The 22,396-nt window shown below is 44.6% G+C and overlaps 1 protein-coding gene across 1 annotated transcript; it reads right to left on the minus strand.

The window, feature by feature from the left end:
• Positions 1-1,498: 1,498 nt before the first annotated feature.
• On the minus strand, positions 1,499-21,413 carry htr7c (5-hydroxytryptamine (serotonin) receptor 7c; the record flags this gene model as incomplete). The annotated part of the gene is made up of 2 exons (XM_079730773.1): positions 1,499-2,710; positions 20,947-21,413. 2 exons carry the CDS (start codon positions 21,411-21,413, stop codon positions 1,969-1,971), a joined length of 1,209 nt encoding a protein of 402 aa, XP_079586899.1. The 3' UTR covers positions 1,499-1,968.
• Between the last annotated feature and the right edge of the window lie 983 nt (positions 21,414-22,396).

Raw genomic sequence — 22,396 nt, forward strand, 5'->3', positions numbered from 1 at the left:
ATTCAGACAGCTGCCGCTACTTAAGTTTTGAATAAAAGATATGCCTCGGAGCCGGCAGGGACTAATACCTATATTTTGGGCCACCCTGGTGCTGCAAGTTCGTAATTTTCCTTAACGGTCACCAGTACTTTCACTACCACTTTCACCACCAGTTTCCCCAGTATTTCACCCCCAGGTTCCCCAGTTTCACCAGACGTTAGCTGCAAAATGGAGAACTTGATGACAGAGGTGAAGCAGGTCAAAAGCATTTTGCTAGTCCATTAAATAAACGCCATTCTGCTTTTATCCAATATATTCAGTGTGTCTTTTATTAATGTTGACAGCCCTATCCTATCTCCTCTGTTTCAACGGTATCTTCTGTGATACACTGTTTATTGTAAGAACGACAGCGAGGAGGGTCACCTAAGGGGCTGCATTTACTAGGACAAGTATACCAATGACAGTCGACCGGTAAATCAACTGAGACTCACTCCATTGAGGGAATTATATTTGAATGAGTAAACCCGTGGATGAGCTACGAGGCAGATAGGCGGTGACAGGAAGGACGGGCACATCTTAGCCAAGTGTTGTTTTATTTATGACGTGATCCAGGTTGCTTCTGAAGGCCGATGACAGATTAGTCATAAAATGCAATCACACATTAGATTAGACCTGCCACAATATAACCAACACAGTATTGCGTGCATGAAAACATTGTTATTTACATGACATATCTCCAATATAAGCGTCCAAAAATTGAGGTAGAAAAAAAGCACATCTTACTGTTGATATTTACAGTTAAGGAGGACCGATGAAGGTCACAGAAGGGCTCCGATCAGCGCGGTCATTTGACCGTATCCGTGGACCGAACTCTACAGAAGTGACAACCGTTGTTGAGTTGAACGTGTTTGAGTGGTTTCAGCTTTCTTTTGCCATCTTGAGCAGAAGGGTCAGTGACCAGCTAACACTGACACTAGATAAATCACACGATAGCACAGAAACAAATAAAAAAACAAGGTTCTGGGTACAATGTATCTAATATTCCTCCACATCTGATTCTTACAGTTGTGAATGATTGATGGGCTGAGAGACGGAGCGGAGCCCCGACGGTGCAAAACTATGTCAAACTTATTTTCCATATTTCATATCTCATGATTAATGCGTACAACAGCATGTTAGAGAAATGTTTCTCATGCAGACATCACCAAAAGGCCCTTCTGAACATGACTAACGTTAACATTCTCCAAATGTACTACAAGGACTATGCATGACTTGGCCTACATTGTTGTTGCTCCTGATTGTCCTATGGCCTATGATCTAATTATCAACTGATTTGAGTCATGTTTCATAAGGCTTGTGTTCAGTGAGAAGATTAAATGGATGTAATAATTAGAATTTGTTGCTCAAAAATCTCAATCCCGGGGTCTCCACCTTCCCGTTTTTGGTTGTTTCCATCGGCACTATTTACGTTTAGTTGAACATGATTTAGCTTAATGGACAATTTACAACCTCTCCCTGTTTTGGGAGGCATAGTATCTTTGACGATCGATTCCACAGAGGATGCTCTTCTCTCTGCAAAGATGAACTGTTCGTCTCTTCTTTTTGTTAAGGCCATGACCAGAACTGTGGCATATGCAGAAAACCAGTGTCACCTTCAATAGCCCATCAAATACGCTCAGTGGGTCTCCTCCTTCGAAGTCGACTGAGTCATACAGACTGCAATGATCTCACCCTCCTCCCTTCCTACTCGGAGTGGCTGGAGTTCCACTGACAGCAACTCCCATTCTGTCACTCTCTGTCTCATCTACAACCGGTGCACAGGTCATCCTTAAAGGCCCAATTATAAAAAAGCACAGAGTCGCCATAACCAGTCCCCTCCCCCCTAGCATTGACCTGAAACGTTAGCATCCGGGGCTAAAAAAAGACAGCTTCGGCGGCTAGGATTATAGCATCCACAGGCGGCGTACGCACTCACGTACAGAGCGTTCCTCAAGCCCTGAGCGCCTCGTGCACCCCCACGGCGGACAGCCGGCGGTTGATGTTGCGGTAGCGACAGCGCAGCAGGTCGCGGTAGGTGGAGCGCAGGTCGCGGTTGAAGAAGGCGTAGATGAAGGGGTTCATCAGGGAGTTGGCGTAGCCCAGCCACAGCAGCGTGCGCTCCAGCCAAATGGGCACGCAGCTGCACTCAACGCCACAGATGAACGGCCGGGCTGTGGACAGGATGAAGAAGGGCAGCCAGCACACGGCGAACACCCCCACGATCACCCCCAGCGTGGTCGCCGCCTTCTGCTCCCGCTTGAAGATGGAGATGTTGCGGCGCTCGCGGCTCAGGAAGCGGGACAGCGTGACGCACTCCTCGGCCACGCCCCCCTGCGGCTTCAGGCCGTGCATGCGCAGCGCCTCGCTGGCCACCGTCTCCAGGCACTCACGCCGCGCAAAGTCCGTGAAGCGGTGCTTGGCGCCGCTCTTGCGGGCCGCCTTGAAGATCTTGTAGTACATGACCAGCATGACCAGCATGGGGATGTAGAAGGCCACGGCCGTGGAGTAGATGGTGTAGCCAAAGTCCTGGCTGATGAGGCACACGCCCGCCGTGTGCACGTTCTTGGCCCAGCCGCAAAAGGGCGGCAGGGTGATGGAGGCGGACACCAGCCACACGCCCGCGATCATCTTGGCCGTGAGCTGGCCGTTCTGCCGCGCAGGGTAGGTGAGCGGCCGGGTGATGCCCAGGTACCTGTCGGCAGAGAGAGAGAGAGAGAGGGGTCAGACTCGTAGAGAGGGGGTGCTTCGGCCGCTAGGCATGAGTGGGTCAGTTATCTCCGAATAGCGGGGAAGAGGCCTCTACTCCTGACACACTTTTAATGCCAGCAGATTTTCGGCCTCAAAATCATTTTGAAGGGTTTTTCTTTTTCTGTCAAATGTTTCTGAACACTGCATTGGATTGAACAAGGTAAGGGCACACCACCGTTCAATCCAAGCACTGTTGCATAAGATGCCTATTCAACTATTACAAAGGGTTCAACGTTTAAACTGCGTTGTTTTAATTTCCAATCCATGACTTGGTTCCCTGTTAGCATCTGCGTATTCACTGTCATGGAAGTAACGACCCTAAACCCAACAGCACTGTTAAACGTGAATTGGTTTATCATTAAAGCGTGGTTTATCTTATCTAAGCTTGCAACAAGCCACAAAACTCCACAAGCAAGCGGTTTTTAATTGCGTTTTGTAATCCCCCATAATTGTCAGAGTATGTTAACCCATCAGGCAAAAAAGATTGTGTTATTTATGCAGTGTCTTTAGGAGCACTCGCTATTTACTGTAAAATATGCTGTTGTTGTGGCTCCTACTGAAACTTTAGCATTAGTATTACCTCATGCAAGACTGTGTGTTGCTCATTCCCCTGTGCTGTCAAAATATTGACTGCTGTGCTATTCTAAGGCTTGTTCTATATAATTGTAACATGATCAAATTTAACCGTTGTTGATATAAACGATTTTATTATATTTCTCTTCATGGTGTCTGTTTATATGAAAATCAAATCTTGTTAAAAACATATTGGCTTATCTCTCATTATTTTGTTCATTTTTATGCATTTAAATAACCAACATTGCCAACCAGACCATTGATAAGAGAGTTATGTAACATGAGAGTTGTTGAATGACCAATGTTGCATTAATGAGATGGTTATGAATGAGTTCTGCTTTGAACCATATAAGGTCAGGATAAATTGTAGGGTAAGGTTTTTAGCAATTCAAAACACCAAACACAGTGCCTTTTTCTATCCCTCCTTAAGAAACCCATTGGGTAAGCCCTGTTTTTCTGCTGTGTTATATAAATATTTGCATGTGTCCCATCCCCAAATACCTATCCTCTGTAGCCTAAGAATTTAGAAGGGCTCACTAAACATGTAATTTGGCTTCATGGATGGGTGGGTGGGCAGAATGTGTCCTGAAAGGTAATGTCAGCTGGGGGCGTGTGTGATCCCTGGATGGGTGTGTGGACTGTGGTGGAATGCACCTAAATACATGCATCATAAATACACAGCAATGCAAAACTGTTCCTCAAATGCATTATTCAAAAAAAGAGGGGGTGGGATGGAGAGCGAAAGGTTTGAACGAGTTGAGGGGTGCAGCTCCCGCCTGTGACTCATTTTTGGCCTTTTATGAGAGAGTACAAAAGCACTTTTATGTAAAAATCCCACTAATCTTTGTATTTTATACTGCTGTCAGGTGACCGAGAGAATATGGGGAACCCTCCATCAACCATTTTTAGGAGAAATCATTCTATTAAAAAAATGAGTGTTTTATTGATTCTAGACTTCCTTATTATGTAATAATCACAATGTCCTAATAGTGCACACAGCAACATAGTAACAAGAAAAAAAATTTGAATAACAATTCCTCTCATACTGAGATAGTGCCAGCCCAAAACTGCACATGCAGAGTTTGTTTGAATGCAAGAGAACCAAAGAAAATAGATAATCCAGGTCAACGGTAAACAGAGCAAAATGTGACAAATACGAACAAATTCAGAGTATATCCTTATATCCCACAGTTCTATACTGAAGCTAGGGTCCATACCCTCTCCCCTGACCTCTGATTACCTCCTAAAACCCCACACTTCACACATTGTGTCTTTAAGTTCCTGATCACCTGGCTTGTTTCACCCAAAACGCACCGTTTGTTTGAATACATACAAGAGTGGATGTCTTATAAGGAGGCAGAGACACACAGAGAGGAGAGACACAGACGTCCCGGTGGCTCTCATGGAAGCTTGGGCTGGTGTAATGGGAAATTCTATTTTCACATTCTGTTTCTCTGAGTGTGTTATGAGTTGGTATGTGCATTGTTTTCCCAACCCCCTTGGGAAAGTCGAGAAGCCAGGGTTCCAACTGATTACTAGCTACGTCCCCCCCCCCCATAGCGAAATCCTGAGGAGGTTCATCGATAGTTTACTATCTGGTTAACCAATACTATAATTTTAGTGGGGGGCAGAGCTGTTCTCAGTATCCTGACAACACTGTATAAGAAGTCCTTGCTTTTGTCAATGCTTGGTCAGTCATCTCCATCTGAGGCCTCGGATTATGTATTGTTGTATGTTGTTTTATGTTTAATTACTTGATTAAATTATCCTAATTGTTATCAATTCGGATCACTCTTTATTCTCAACAGTATCGACAGAAGCGATTGACGTGGTCCAAAATTCCCACCACACTGGTCATACATGAAGTCCAGATGGTTCCTGGTGGCCCTGAGAGGCATGGCGGCGGCACACACTCTCCTGCTTATGTGCTTTCCCCCCCCGCGCACACGCCTGCTTAACACGCCGCCGCTCACACATCCCCGCTCACACCTCCCGGCTCACACGCTCAGACGACTCCGAGAGAGAAATCTGTTGTTTCTCTCGCCCAGAGCGCGGCCCGCCACGGCTGGCTTCCAGACGTGTCACTCCTTGCGGCGTGTCCGGCAGGGACTGTTGCATCATGTGACCGCCGAGGGGAAGTGACATCACGCTGCATCAATTTGGAGCACGGGTGGTTCGGCACGACTGTTCGGAATTTTGAAATATTCAAGAACACGGGGGGGGGGGATTTATTTATTTATTTAGTTGGTGTGTGTTCCTCACGTTAGAGAATTTGATTATGAATATTTCAATGAATCCCAGGGAGGATGCAAACACAAAGAGCAAATCTAAGCCACTTCACGGTTCTGTGTGTGCCGATAGAAGCATAAACATGCAAATGCATAATATTTATGGTAACACTTCACACAAGGGTACACCAAGTGACCATTTATTAACATTAGCTAATTCAATACTAATCATTATTGTATAACATTAGCATAGGAGTTAGGGTTAATCCTTATTATATTAAATAATGTATAAATGAATACCTTAGTTAACATGAACACCATTACCTTAGTTAAAACTAACACCGTTAGTAAACATGAACACCATTAGTAAATGCGTACTGCATTAGCTAATGTTAATGTTCAATTAATGTACCCTCATTTTAAAGTGTTAAAACATTTTCATCAGCCCATTGTCTGTATCACACCTTCAAGCAACCTATAAAGTTCTCAATTCATCTTCTACTAGCATTCAGCCTTCTAGAGTCACCAGAATAGTTGCGTAACTCGTGGATAAATCACAGTTTTTGACAATGGTAGCACGACGACGATGACGATTTCACATCTCGGCGTGAGTCATCTCATTCAGTAGCACAGTGCTGTTATTCCCACCTCCAACAAAACGCCAGCAACACAATACCAACCCAACAAAGCAATCCCCCTGGGAGCCAGGGGGATTCGTTTAATATACATGCAATGTGTGTGGGTTTTTATATGTAAACACATACTGCTATTTCTATATTCTCTGGAGGATTTTGAAGCACATCCTCAGCTGTACTTGGCCTCGGGGCCGGGGAGGGGTGCTTAGCCCTCAGACAAAACATTGTGAGCTAATGGAGTCTAAAGTCTAAAGTCTATTACTTCCACCAGGCTACCAGCAAGGGCACGGGAAAGGGAGCTATTTTTGCAAATGCCAAGGCGGTCTGACGCTGGGTCTTCTCTAGGAACCCCACTCAGATCCTTTTATGTCTCACAGAGAAGATAGTCGGATATACTGTGAAATATTTACCAGAATGCCTCCGGGGGGGAGGGGCACAGATGGAGTTCTGGTTCCCCCTAAAAGGCCTGAGAAGATGGATGTGGACGGTCTCACAAGACATAGCTGGTCGAATTTGTTGTAACTTCCTATCCTGCTAGAACCCTTGTGGTGTTCGGGGTGAGGAGGGGGAGAGAAGGAAATTGCCTTCCTTTGGATACAGCTCAGAAGCAGTTGTATTTGTACTTCAGGGAGATGAAAGAATGTAAAGAATATATAAACATATCAAGTTTCACAGCTTCTTAAATCTAATAGGATCCAATAGAATTATTGCCTATCATAGAGGGGTCAGCCTTGATCTAGCGTTGTGTGTGTGACTATCTGCACGACGTGTGTGCCTTTGTCACGGGGGTTTGTGTGTGTGTGTGTGTGTGTGTGTGTGTGTATGTGTGTGTGTGTGTGTGTGTGTGTGTGTGTGTGTGTGTGTGTGTGTGTGTGTGTGTGTGTGTGTGTGTGTGTGTGTGTAAAACCTAGATAATAGTGCTCTAACATCTAACATCTCTCCAAAACTAGATAAAGAACAAATTAAACCCATCTTTATGTGTCATACGCCATGACCCCCATCAAAGGACCACTCCTGCTCGGTGAACGCAGCCTAAATCCCCCCTCACCCGAGGAACCCCCATCTCCGACATCATGGCCGGTGGAATGATCAGGAGAGAAACCGAGAGGTTAAAAATCGCCCAGAATAGACTCGTCTTCTATGACCATTAGCGAGAAATAGAGAAACATTTCAACTGACTCACCGCTTTTCTGACTCACACTTCCAAAGCTAAGATTTGTCCTTTTCTTAACATTTAACCCCACCCGCCATCCCCCACCCTCTACCCAGTTCCCCCGTGTTCCTGGCTGAATGTAAAGTACATCGATCAATGTGGAACTCTACCGCAGTTCTCTGCCGAGCCCATATATGGTTTGACTGAAATGATTGCCAGTGTGAGTGTCAAACGTGAGTCACTTTATTTAGTTTTGTTTTGTTTGGTTGAAATGGATTGCTGTTTGTTGTTTCGGTTTTGCTTTCGTTTTTAGAGTGACACACTCAAACGAGACCATTTCGTTATCTCCACACCATTGTGACGAATGCGCAGTACACTTTATGGTAAAACAATACAAGGATGCCTGGGGAACTGCCAACAGAAGGTGTCTTATGAGATAAACTATCCCCACACTTCTAATGTTTTCTTTTCATTATCCAGAATGAAAAGAAGGAAGAAAGACATCCTAAATGAAATCGACCAATCAATGTCTACTGCTACGCTGACATTGACTCAGGCAGATTGTAGATTGCAAACCGGATATAATTATTACTTTATTTTAACTCTTTGTCATCATCAGAGATGGAATTTACAACTGAGTGTTACGTAGCTTCTTCAAACGGGGAGAACAAATGAGACAAGAAGCTATTCTCTTTTGATTTTAAAGCCACATCGATTGCTACATAAAATTGCAATCATAGAAAATGATTGTATTTAATAAAATTTGTGCCATTCCTGTAAACAAAACAACATCGTCAAATCAACATATCATCATTTGTGTTTCGTAATGTCATCCTGCCATTACATCTGACTGTTAGTTTGGTTGTCCAGTGCAATCCAGAAGGTGCTGTCCATCTGCAGACTACCGCCTGGTTCCATGGGAACGCAGCATAAATCTAAACGCCTCCAAACCATTGCAGAGAGTAATTCAAAGGAAGTTGTTGTTGGCCTCAAGGTCAAAAGGAGCAAGTAGCTTTAAACAATGATGTTGATTTTAATAGCATAGGTTTTGTGCTTGTGCGTATTTATGTGTGTGACGAATGAGTCGTGTCAGTCGCTTTGGGCATAAGCATCAGCTAAATAAATGCAATGTAATTGGTTGTGCGTGCGTGTATATGTATGTGAATGTGTGTGTGTGTGCGTGCGCGCGCGTGTGTGTGTGTGTGTGTGTGTGTGTGTGTGTGTGTGTGTGTGTGTGTGTGTGTGTGTGTGTGTGTGTGTGTGAAAGCTCACATGAAGTATGCAGTGTATTGACAGGACGAACCCGAAGGGGTCCCTGCCGGCTCTGCCCCTGACATAGGTCCTTAAGGGAACATATCTTTATGGAATCGGCTTCACGGTTTCTTATAATTGTTGTAAAGCACTCTGCCCAGACTGCGGTACGACCCAGGCATCACAGCTCCCCATATGCGCCAGGCTGTTTACACCACACTGCCTATCACCATCATTCGCGATGGAAGCCATTATAGATAGCAGTGAATACCAGCGAATGACCCCCCAAACAACCCCATATATATCGCTGCAGCACAGGCCGTGGTACTTGGCAAGAGGGGAAAAATTCCTAGGCTGTACATTGGATATAAATCAGTGATTATTTTTTCCCCTTTTTTTTAATGTTTTTTTGAAATGTTATGCTTTTTTTTAAAGAATGAGATAGAGAAGAAGGTATGGGAGATAGAGGGGAGGACATGCAGCAAATGACCACGGGCAGGATTCAAACCCGGGTCGCTGCGTTCAGGACTGCGCCTATATGGTCCGCACTGTAACGCGGGTCGCTGCGTTCAGGACTGCGCCTATATGGTCCGCACTGTAACGCGGGTCGCTGCGTTCAGGACTGCGCCTATGGTTTGCACTGTAACGCGGGTCGCTGCATTCAGGACTGCGCCTATATGGTCCGCACTGTAACCCAGGGAGCCACCAGGGTGCCCCTGAGGCGGACATTTTGCTCGAGTGCACATTGGCAGGTTGAGAAGCTCCCTGATCTGTATGTCATTATATAGACTTACCCATGATTAGAGAGGCTGTACAGATAGAGAAGGAGGACTCGGAGCTGAAGTGTGGACAAATGCGTGATAGATTAGGTGCCACTATGACGGTAAAGATCGTTGAGATCCACTCCTTTTCCTCAACATATTCGCTTTACCTACCTCAATTTCTACCTGTAGGCATCCTTGAGCAAGATGCCTGTTAGCCCTTCCTTCTCATTAATGACATTGAGCATCTAAAAATATCTACACCTGTAAGCCGCTTTAGATAATAGTGTCTTACTGACTTAATTTACAATAGTAGTCAATGTAAACCAATAATGATCTGATTCTTTATTTTATCTAAAAACATAAATCTAATCCTGAAGGTGAGGTGTCCGTTAAAACCATAAAATAAGTTATTTACTTAATACTTACTTAATGTTGGGACTGCCTTGTATAGATACAACTAAATAGGGAGTTTATCTATCCATAGCAATTTCCTTGTCTTTGTGTCTGAATTTGCTGTGGTGGCTTGCTTACCCAATGGGAAAACAAACATGTTTCTTGTCATTATCTGGCTAATGCTAAATATATGCAAATTCAACCTTTCTAATCAACATCAAATTAAGAGAGAATAATAAATTCCTAATGTCCTTGTCTGAAGATTATTTCTATAAAAAGCATGGCTTTGACCAGTGATGTATTTTGGTTTGTCATGAGAGGGAATCTTCTTTAACTGCTAACCAATGATTCAACACACCCATTCGTTGTAAAATGTAGCTATGGAACAAGAGATTTCTGACTTTGTGGGCTGTGGCCATGAGCAGTTCCTTACATCATGACTAATTACATCGATACTCTTTGAAACAAAGTTAAAAGATACAACTTCAATGCAGGAATATGCATTCTACCCACCTCCTAGGTGGCTTTTACTGGGCTCCCCCAGACAAGGACACAGGGGGGGGGGGGATGTTAAAAGCTGGTTTATTGTAAGGTTTGCAGACCATGATGAATGACACCGGTGCTCCACGTTTCCATGCAGGAGATCTCCTCGAGTGTGTTTGGTGGTAACCGGTGTAACCTATGTATATTGATTTCTCAATGCACAACAGGTGTGCAACTTCAGCCAGCCCCAGAGTCCAATCAGCGCCACTCAGGACTTATTGGTGAGGCTCCTTAAACCAGCCACCATCCATGCACAATCCACAGTCAGACTTCACTGCTCACCAGTGTATGTCACTGATGTCAACCACAAGGACACCACTTCAATGGAAAGCAACACAATAACAGGTCAGTATTAACTACAATTGTGTTTATAGTGTTTCAATGTAAACAGAATAATTATGTTATATCTAAATGACTTTCAGTAAATAGATACATTCTTTTCACTAAGGAGCAAGTAGGGGGTACTTCGTCTTGTTCCTGGATGCTGACAGGTGGTCTGCAGACATTAGGGAATTGACTCAGCATCGCTGGGAGTCTAAACACCCTTGCCATTGTCGCTACACAATCCTGCCCCTCTGATCAAAATAAATTGTAGAAACAAAGACCTGGAGCCCCAAACACAATATAAATCGTCTGTGACAACAGCCCACAGCTGTTTGAAAGCTTTGTTCTATTTCTCCGATGTTTGGGCTCCTCAACATTTTTCACATCCGCTCAAGCAGGGATGCCTCTGGCCCCCCCCCCACTCTCCTGGGTAGGGCCTCAGTTTAATGGTCGATGCTAGCGGTAGCAGCTTTCATCCTCCTAACTATTACTATTCCTACCCAATTGGCAGGAGATTGTATCCATAGCAGGAACAGGTTGTAAATATGCATCTTGCTCATGGTAGGCCACAGATATTGTAGCTGGAACCCAGGATTTTTCCCGTTAGAGGCAAGCAGCGTCGATTTTATTTGTAGAGCCCTTAATCGAGGATACAGTCTGACAGGGCTTATCAGTCCATACATTTTAACACCCTCCATACCTCGCGCCATAAAGGGCAGAAAAAAATGATCAAGGAAGGATCCTTCAGAAGTAGTCATTTTAGTTGTTGCAGAGGACAGTGTAGAAAACTTTCAGGATTTAGTTTAGCTCTTTGGGCAAGCAGGAACTCTCCGCAGGAAGAGGTTTATTCCATCAATGTGAAGGAACACGCTGTGAATTCCATTTCCTCCCTTTGCTGTTGATTGAGGTGTAAATCCTAGAAGGTATTACTGCAGTTAGCTATACACCGCTGAAGATGCATTTGGAGGGCTGAGTGAGTGCACACACACACTCACAAGCGCACATACACACACTCCTGTGAGCGCGAGGGTGTGCGGGCATGTGTATGTGGGCACATGATAGCCGAGACGATATTAGATGAACTAATATTTATTTTATAGGCCGTTCCCACAGGAACCGGGGGCATCATTTCGAGTCTCTCATAGTAGATGTTTGAACACACACACACACACACACACACACACACACACACACACACACAAACTGATTCACATGAATACAACCTATATTTTCTTGGTTTAATTAATATTACCATATGGAAGAACTAGGAATGAGCTGTGTTTATCTAGTTGAAATATAAATATTAACGGTATTTATCTGAAATCAAAAATGTTTATTTACATAAATTATTGACGCCTTATGATCATGAAACGTGAAACTATGTTGTGGTTGATTACCCTATCGAAAAAAGTAATCTTTACTCACACAGAAATCTATATAAATTATTACATATGGACCACAACAGGGAAATATGAATTATGTATGCGCTGCATTTTTTCTTTTAGTGTGTGCTGAGGATGCACAAGGTCATGTGCCTGCACATGTTCGTATGTGTCCACGCGTGTGTGTATGTGTGTTTGTGTGTATGCGTGTGTGCATGAATGTGTGCCTGGCTGCACGCTGCCGGGAGTGTGCAGGCATGAATGTGTGTGGGCGACGTGTGTGTGGGCGACGTGTATGTCTGTGTGCGTGTATGTGAGTGTGCACGGTCATGTGAGCGCCTGTGGCTTCGCGGGCTTATTTCATGGCCAATCTATTATTTGACTCAGCGGGCTGCCTGCATGCAGCTCATTAGAGGTGAATAATGATCTTGACCCGTCATTCCAAACAGACCATGCATTGCTAGCAGCACCTGCATTCAAAACTGAACGCTGTTGGCACTTTGGTTCCCTGAGCTGCTAACATTCCAGTAATGAGCGGGGATTGTCGACATGCTCGTCGCGTGCGGAAGGCATGCAGCGATTGCAATCCACCATAAAGAGTACTCACTATTCCAGAAGGGACTCTCCGTCACGCCTCTCGCAAACAGATAGCCAACATTCAGGTTACTGTTAACCTCTTATGACCCTGCTGGGTATTAGAAGGTTCATTCAGAAGCTTCTCATCAGAGGAGTAAGACTACAGCTGTTAGAGGGTTCATTCAGAAGCTCCTCATCGGAGAAATAAGACTACAGCTATAAGCATGGAGACTTAAGAAGACAAAGAAATGTCAGATCCGGGGGGCAGGGGAGAAATAGTTGAACCAGGCTGTATTCTAGATAGGACTGTAAAGCCTTGGTTTAAGGGCTGCTTTGGAGCATGATTTGGAGAATCCTTTTGGGGAAACATGAAGGTTGGTTTCAGGGGCCCTCAGATTAGTGATTTAGGGGCCGGCATCTTGAAGTCCAATAATGAACTGCAGTTTGGAACAATGTTCATCAACACATCATTATTCTCATCATTATGTCTTTTTTGAAATACTTTATGAAATGCCCAATGGCACATTGTCAGTTTCTATTTTCAAGCAAGCCCGTCTGTTATCTATCCCCCAGGAAACACACCTCAACTGTCACAGGGAAGTGTGTGTGCAAGGCCTGCTTCCTTGGCGTTGTATCAAAATCAATATATTCTCATGCCAAGGCATACAGTTTTGTACTCTATAGGAATACACATCACAAGATACACTATGTGCTATATTTACAAATATAAACGTTTGAGATACACCCAACAGAATGACATTGTCATTTGAATTCTCTTAACATGCGCTTCAGAATTTATATTCAGAAACATCAATGAACTCTGCATGCTGATAAATCTTTAAATCCAGCCCTAGCGACAAGAAGAGGTTTACCGGCAAAACTAATACCTCAAATTGGTCAGAAGACCTTGCTCCGGGGTAAGGCGCGTACCATATTGTCCTTTGCTGAATGTCCTCCCCTCTATCTCCCATACCTTCCTATCACTCTCTCTGTTTAAAAAAAAAATGCATAAAAATGCACACAAAAAAAACCTTGCTCAACCCAAGGTCAAACTCGACATCTTCGCCTACCTCTAACGACGCGGTTATGAAACAGTGAAGTCTCTGCGGAGGGCTTCTGAGTCACGGCGTCATAAGGTGACAGCGCCGCCTGCCAGCGGCGGTGCTGCTCGATGCGCCTCCTTTGTAGGCGTCCACACGGAGACATCTCTCATCTCGCTGGGAGGGATGGAACGACAACGTTCATTCATTACAAACCTCTGGAGGTTTGAACTGTGACTGGGAGCGTGTACAGTGTGGGCTGCACCCTCCCTGCTTCTGAGGGTGTTTCTCCTGCACTGAGCACGGGGAGTACAGTACAGTCTTTTTCAAAGGAGAAGACGCCTTTTGTTGAGTTAAACAACCAGCGCAGCTCCCTCTCTCCCTCTCTCCCCGAAATATTTCCCATTGGGATCCCCCGCTGCGACCATGACTATTATTTAACTCAACTGGATGAGCAGTAATGGATTTTTCACTGGGAAACACTGCGTTCCTCTTTGAGGATTATCAAGAGTGGCAGTGTACTGAATGAGAAGATACTCTGTCTTACGAGTGAACTATGAATTTCCGCACCCCTCCAGGGTTTGTGAAATCCCTCATAGCTATTACACGCCGAGCAACACGTTAACAAAAGGACAAACCCTTGGTCTGTTCTGGCTGTGTGTATTTTTTTTTTTTCTTCTTCGATCTGAGCAGAAAGCGCGGGGAGGAGGGGGAGAAGGCTGCTACTCTCTGTGTGTTACAAGGAGGAGGAGAACCCAGATCAGGGCTCTGAGGTGGCTGGCGAGAGAGAGAGAGAAAGAGAGAGGGAGATAGGTAGAGAGAGTCAGAGAGAGAGGGAGATAGATAGAGAGAGGGTCAGTGAGAAAGAGAGAGGAAGAGAGAGGAAATAGAGAAATATATAGCAAAGACGTTTAGAGAATGGGACATAATGAATGTAAGAGAAAGCAGAGAGGGAGAGTGTGTGAGAGGGAGTGGGTTTGTAGATAGAGAAGAGTGAGTGAAAGAAGAGAGTGGAAATGGAGAGCAAAACATAGTGATGGAGAAACAAAAAATGGTAGAAAAGAGAAAGTGAAAGACAGTCAGTTTGTGAGAGGGAAGCTACAAAAGAGGGAGAGATTTGGAGATATGTAGAAAGAGGCAGAATGATGGGAAGAAGTGAGGTAGAGAGAGGCCATGATAGAGTGGTTGAGAAGAGAGAGAGAATAGAGAAGAGAGAGACCACAAATGAGAGATTTCATGAGAGCCATAGAGGGAGAGAGTGGTGATAAGAGAGAGATCATGAGTGAGAGAGGGAGTAGTGAAGGAAGAGAGACCCCGAAGTAGAGAGGTAGAGATAGAGTATTGAAGAGAGAGAGACCACAATTGAGAGAGGCAGAGAGGGAGAGTAGTGAAGAGAGAGAGACCCCGAGTGAGAGAGGTACAGCGAGAGCGTAGAGAGAGAGTACCCAAAGTGTCACATCGCATTACCTGAGGAAGCCTCAGCTAGGTCGTGTGTGCTGTCTCCAGGGATCCACACATCAGCCATGTTGCCGACTGGGATGGCTCCACTGGCGCACACACATGCACGCTGCCGTCACCAGCAGGGGCCTCTCTAGCCACGACCCCATGTCGTGGCTGGACCATCCCCTTCACTTCACCACCCCCCCCCCACAAACCCCTCCCTTGCCCAGTGTCCTTTGGCGATCTAGTCCTTTCTTTCTTTTTTTTGCATTTTTTTATGCTTTATTATAGATTGAGATAGAAAGCAAGGTATTGGAGATAGAGGGGAGGACATGAAGCAAAGGACCACGGGCAGGATTCAAACCCGGGTCGCTGCATCAGGACTGAGCCTATATGGTACGCGCTCTACCCGGTGAGTCACTGGGGCACCCAAACGCCATCCTCCCTTTTGAAAGTGTGACATGAGCCGGATGTTTCCTGCACATTTGTTGGAGGTCGGTCTCTTTCAGAAAAGAGACAGAGCGCGTTACCACTCACGCTTGATCCTCGTACCCTATTTCAATCCCAGACAGCGGCGGGAGTTTAGAAAAGCCTGCCTTTCCCCCCCCCCCCCACCCCCCTCCACTGTAGACAATCAATCACTTATTCATGGCTCTTGAAAAATTGAACATGCACTGTGGTTGGCCCCAGTCACCGCCTAGGATAGAGTTACTTTTAAGGATAGGGGTTAGAGGTCAGGCAAGTAAGAGAAACCCACTCCAGACACAAGCCCCTTCCAGAGCCTGGGAACACAACGAGGAATGTACAATCTCCATGTGGTGCCCAATACATCACAAAAGCACTTTATAATGCCCTTTTTGTCTGCCTTTTCTTCGTTTCCCTGTTTTCTTTGGCTGAGCGAGACTGCTCTCCACCGCATTAGTTTCATTTTGCAACTGAGCGTGGAAACGGCGGCTGAGGCCGTTGAAGGTGACAAATGGTTAGCCGTCCGTGAGTGTGTCTGGCCTTGCAGCAGGGAGGCGTCTGCGGAGACCAAATCACGTACATCGTGAATGCGAGTCGCCCCAAGTGGGAAGTGATGAATTTGCCCTAGCTCAAAAGGACAGCTGCTCTTCTCAAAACATATTGTGAACCACATCTGTGGAAATGTCAGTCACTTTCAAAACTGTTTGAAAGACTATTACATTTATTTGTTGTTTGATTTGCTGTACAAACTTGATATGAAAAACAAAGGTGTTCAAGGCAGAAGGCCAAAGCCACTATTATTATGTGTTCAATATGGCAATATTTTTGGTTTTCTGAATAAATAGTAGGTATTGAATTTTTGAAACACCTTGAATGTAATTGTGGGTTTGACATTCTGCTTTGAAAAACTTTTGTTTGAACAGAGGAACATAAAAATGCTCATTGGCAAACTATGAAAGAAGGGACGTGTTTTGCTCAAACGTTCCCATGAATAATTAACGCATAAAGAGCAACATAGAACCATGTGAAGTCCAGACACTGTAAATAAGCTATCAGATGAACCAATCAAAGATTACACAACAACATATGGCCCGCCGATTTATAAATAAGCGCTTGCACGTGATAGTACTGAGAGTGGTTTACAACTGATTAGACAGCACTCTAGAAAGGCTTGCTGCCCCGCTCAATCACACCACACTATGCGATCCCAACACCACTAAGTGTGTTTCGAGCCACTGTGAAGTCTCTGTTGTCACCCCCACCCCCTGCCATCTCCCTCCCGCTCCCATTATGCCCCTCTCTATATCTCTCCCATTTTTATCTCCCACTCTCTTGCTTACTCCTTCCCTCCCTAGCATTTCTTCCACCCTTTCTCTCTCTCCCTCCCTCTCCCCTCTGTCCCATTCATCTTTTCTCCCTCCCTCACCCTCCATCCCACAGGTATCTTTTATAGAGTAAGTTGATGCAGTCCATCACTATTATAGACTCATCAAAACCCGAAAGTGATGCCACTAAAAGAAGCTGTGAAATATGGGCACACAAACCCCAAAAATACCCAAGAATATTTCAATGCATATTATATAAGACACGCTTAGGTGTCAGGATCATAAAGTGGCAAGGATGTACGCCAAAGGATACTGGGTTCGATTCCCAGTGTCAACAGTCTAGCTGCAGAGCAAGATTCCTAACAAGTGCCCAATAAAAAACATCTGCTGAATAATTGGTAGTGCTCATAACAATAGTTTACAGAATTTATACCCAATAAACTGTCGCCCAACAAGGTCAAATCTGCATCTTCTGATTGTAGCGAGATGAGTTATCATGTCATGACACTTCTCTTCAACTAAACTTGGACATGGTTCATAAATCTGCTGTATCCTGTCCTCCAGAGTGACCCTTGCCTCTGTGCTATTGTCCCCCCCCTGTTGAAACAATGCCCTAAACCCCATGCTTAGTGTCTGTACGTTAAACAAAGGCCCCGGCTGCACCTGCCTCCACCACTGCCGCTGCCAGCCACATCACACTGGACGCACTGACCTAATAGGCCCGTAGCGCCTCCACCAATTTCATTAAAACAAGAAATATCTAGCCATAAAGTAGAGCACCTGTCATTTGGTGATTCCATGAACCAGTCTTTAAAGACCATTTGATCAATGCGCGCCTGTAGAGTCCGTCGTTAGCCACAGCAATAACGAGAGCTGGCATTCCCGCTTGTACTCTGTGCCCTGTTTTTGCTTGATGTAATACTTTGAAAATACTCGCTTGAAATCCTTTTGGGCATTATGTTTTCAAAAACACGGTTCAAATGAAGTTTGTCTGTAGGAAAATCTGGCACGATTCTTTTTATTTTTCGTACATAGTGACTGCATTCAAATGAGTTCCTTATCAGTTATGGGCTATTGGAGTTGTGTTTCATTTCCAATTTCCAGCTCTCCTATCTGATGTTTGAGGTATTGTTTGGGTTGTATTCTTTGAAAAAACAGTACTGCCTCAAAGCAACGTTTGATGCAATCCTCCTGTAGTTCAGTGTCATTCAAACACAACCCGAGATCGCTTGCTGATCATCCAACTTCATCTAGAAACACGAGACAGAGTCAGCGCTGAATGTTACAGTGCTCATACAAGCTTTGTTCTGTCATGCCCAACCTAAATGGGCTGCTTAGCTCTGGCTTAGAGAACGGTTTCCCGTTTGCCAACATGGTTGGCTGCGCTCACAGCTAGAGGGCAATAAACCATTTCTGTCCATAAACTACTGGTCACATTAGCAACTACAGCAGCGCTATCCATGTATAAACGACATCATACTGCATGTGGTCTGATTATTCCTGATGATGTACATTGCTATACCAAAAGTGAATGTGTTTGTTTCTTTCTTTTGCATATTGTTTGTTCATAGTGTCATTCTAATATCATTGACTGCAAGACTATAATGTGACTGCATAAATAAATAGACAGAATTGGCCCTCTTGTAATTCTGAAAGGTTGGAAGGCTTGCTTTAGTTAACTGAGTTACTAAAAGCTTGTTTACAAACTTGTTTTTTGTGTTTCCGTTGCTCATTAATGAACCTGCATGTGACTAATTGTTCAATCTTTTTACCCAATTGAATAATCATTAAAAGATTAACTTCATCTTTAAATGAACGATAATAATCCTAAAGGGAAGTGATGGTTTTGGGGAAGGCGGAGGACGTCACATAAATTGGAAGCATCCATCTACACCGATTACCGAAAAAAACAAATCTCACTAATGCCTTATAGCCTACATGGATCTGATGGAAAAGGCCGGTGAATCTACGAAAGAAAAGCGACGTGCATACAAATCCTAATATTACGACTCAAATCAGACCTTTTAACGACCTTTATCTGTCTTCGATCCATATCTGTCTTAATTATATTAAAGGGAATGGACCACATGGTATTTAAGCACTTTTAGATCCCGGGCTTTTGGGATTAACACAGTTAACGTCGCAACAAATCCTTGCCATCTTGATGCTTGTCTATCCCTTGTCTACGCTATCTACCCCCTGGAACCTGTCTACGGTGACTATGCCCAGAAACCTGTCTATCCTAGACGTGACATGTGACGGCTTATCCTGTTAGACCTGATAGTCCCAAAGAGTGTGTGTGTGTGTGTGTGTGTGTGTGTGTGTGTGTGTGTGTGTGTGTGTGTGGTCGGGGGGGGGGGGGAGTTATCCTTATCGCAGATACAATTGATCAATCAAAATGACATGATCCCCCACTGAGCTGCCACCACACCCTCCGGGAGATGGATCCAATAAGACACCGATCTGAAGCCCTTCTCCCGTCGACCCCATTTGCACATTAATGGACAATGGTTCAATAAGTTCCTGTCCAAGACGTGAATGCTATCTTATCAGTGACCACTACCCCGGCTCCCACCCCGACAGAGGTTAACTGATCTGGTACGCTTTCCTTTGCTTGCCCGCAGGGTCAACAGACCTGCATTTTCCTATTATCTCCAAGGCTCTGGTGACTTATTTCGTCCATAAATATGGCACTGGCATTGGTAGGGAGTTCACTGCAGGGCGATCCCGGACAACGTATCCACAAATCAACCCATTCCCATTCTTCGCTCTAACATCCGACCTAAACCCCTCACTTTGACCGCCGACCTCACTCCTAGTACTATTGCAAGTCCCTATTGGTCACAGCTCTACTCTAGGCTCAGATGTGCATGTATGTATATCTTGGTTTGCAGCCCATTTGTTGTAGCAAAAATGCATTAAATGCCCACAGGGTCAATATCCATGTCCCTGTTTCTCGTCATGGAGGAATAAGCTGCCACTGGGCGAGATTGCGTTTGTTCCAACTGGTCATGGAATGAGTGCCCTAGGGGAAGTCGGACATAATCTGATCATCAATTCCTCACTGAGCTGTTATTTTCACACTGGAATGGAATGACGAGAAGCTGCAACTGAAGCCTGGATTTGGGCAAAATCCAAAGGTATAATCAGTCTCCCAGACAGTGATCCTCTGTCCTATCGCTGCATTCAAATTTGTATGTTGCAATTATTTCGCTGATTTTGATTCTACTGCTTTCCGCAGATAGATTGACTGTTGATGGAGGAGTCTACTCAGTAGACTCACCAAATTACACCCAATAGGAAAGGCTAAATAATAGGCTAAATAATTAGCGTTTGCTCTGGTATCAATAATCAAACCATGTTTAATTGTCTATATCAATACACCCTGTTAGATTTAGCTTCATAAAATTGTTTGAGTTTGACTATAGGCAAAAGTCTATACATCAGAATAGGCTGGATGACTATGGCCTATAGGCTGATGTGTGGAATAGATGTAGGAACAGGCCCATGAGCTTTGCATATAAGTACCATGCTTCAAATTGAAATAAGATTGTATGAATGAAATCCGTATGCATAATGTAATGTAGATTGTACATTGGATTGTAAATAAAATAATGTAAAAATTGAAATGCAATGCGCACTTTATTGATAACTTCCTAAGTGGAACCGCAGTCTTAGTTCCTGATAACCAATTTAGAAGTAATGTAAATTAATTACACGCTGCTTGTTGGTTTTAAACGCAGTTGACAATTGATTTAACCGCACCAAAAGGTCTCAAGATTGGCCCTCTTGGGACCCCTCTTGGGGGATTCGCCTAAACGGCTGTTGGCTCCTGCAGCCCTTATTTCTTGAAGAGTCTGATCGTGCGTAAATTGATAATTTTCTATTTTGGCACAGGGCCCTACAATTCAATCAATAGTTATTTTAAACAAACCCGAACCACCAAAATCACAGCAATGCTAAAAAGCTTACACATTGATGTATTGCAAGTGCTATTCGATAGTTGATCAATAAAAACACAGGGCGTACAAACATGCGTAATTCTGGCGCACAGTGCCTTGACCATTCCGCCAAACGTTGCAACTTACCTATCGACACTGATGACACAGAGGGTCATGATGGAGGCAGTGCAGCACATTACATCCATCCCAATAAATATATTGCAGAACACTTCTCCAAAAAGCCATTTGCCTCCTGTTAGGTCTGTCACTATTACGAACGGCATTACAACTATGGCCACGGATAGGTCCGCGACTGCTAAGGACACTAGAAGGTAGTTTGAAGGTTGTCTTAGTTTCTTTACAACGCACACTGCTATTACCACCAACGTGTTTCCCATCACTGTGATCGCCGTGATGATCGCCAACATCACACCGATAACCATCTTCTCCGGCCGGCCGAAATCCAGCAACTGCTCGCCGCAAGACTCGTTCCACATGGCCGTGGGACTAATAGTACCAGGGACGTTGTACCAACGCTGCACGGTGCCATTGATAACTTCGGAGATATCCTCTTTATTGTGAAAAGTGAGTTCGATGCCCGACGTATTGAACATCACGCCGATAGTATCCTGATGGTGATGCGCAGTGCTCCTCGCCGGTTTATTCCCTTTACGCGCATCGTTTGATCACCGAGGGTCGGATTTGGGGTCCGTTGTGTTGGTCCTGTTCCTGGCTGGCTTTTCCTTTGCATTGACGGTCTGTGTCACAGCGTAAACGCTCACCATCACAGCGTTCCGCTCGAGGACTTTAAAGAGATTTATTTTTAGCCCCTGAGATCGTCGACGTCCCACACGGCGGCTCGATCCACGGACCAGAAAGTGTGGTCACAACATTTTAAATCCAATGTTGAAAAGAAGCATGTATTGTTGTCGATCATGCTGATTTCGATATTCCAAATTGGGTTATGGCACAGGTACGCGCAGCGCTCTGTAGTCCGATAAGCGCCTTACGCACTACCGCACAGCATAGGAACCAGGAACCGTCCGCGGAATAACTTTCAGGATACGTGTGTGAGTGTGTGTTGGGGGAGTAACGGGGCGGTGGCCATGTGTTCATGGCATGGGAGAAGAGATATCCAATTAGAGATAAACAATGTCCAATTAAGTGTGATACATGATTGGTTAAAAGTTAAATTCGAGATTTGATTCGAATACATCCACGAATCCCAACCAGTTCATGTTACGACTGGCCAAGGAGATGATCATAAGACCAAATAACCAGCGGCCCTAGCATTCTCTTTTTTCATTAACTGAAAGGGGATATGAGTTTTATGTTCATTGTGATGACACAATCGAAAGGATATGTCAGCTGTTTATAAATAGTTTCAACTTTCAAAAGCTAGAAAACCACTGAACTGATGACCCATTTACTTGCTGTTTGTTATTTGGCAAAGAACCGCAGCGGTCTCACTCCCCACCACACAATACGTTCACCCATTCAGTATTTTGCTCGGATGCCGCTCGATGAATGTGGCGCACATCCATCATTGAGTGGCATCCTGGAGCAATTACATCTATTCAAAAGGGGGGGGGGGAAA

This window comes from Pollachius pollachius (genome assembly GCF_949987615.1).
Source record: "Pollachius pollachius genome assembly, chromosome: 1".
In the NCBI taxonomy this organism is placed as follows: Eukaryota; Metazoa; Chordata; class Actinopteri; order Gadiformes; family Gadidae; genus Pollachius; species Pollachius pollachius.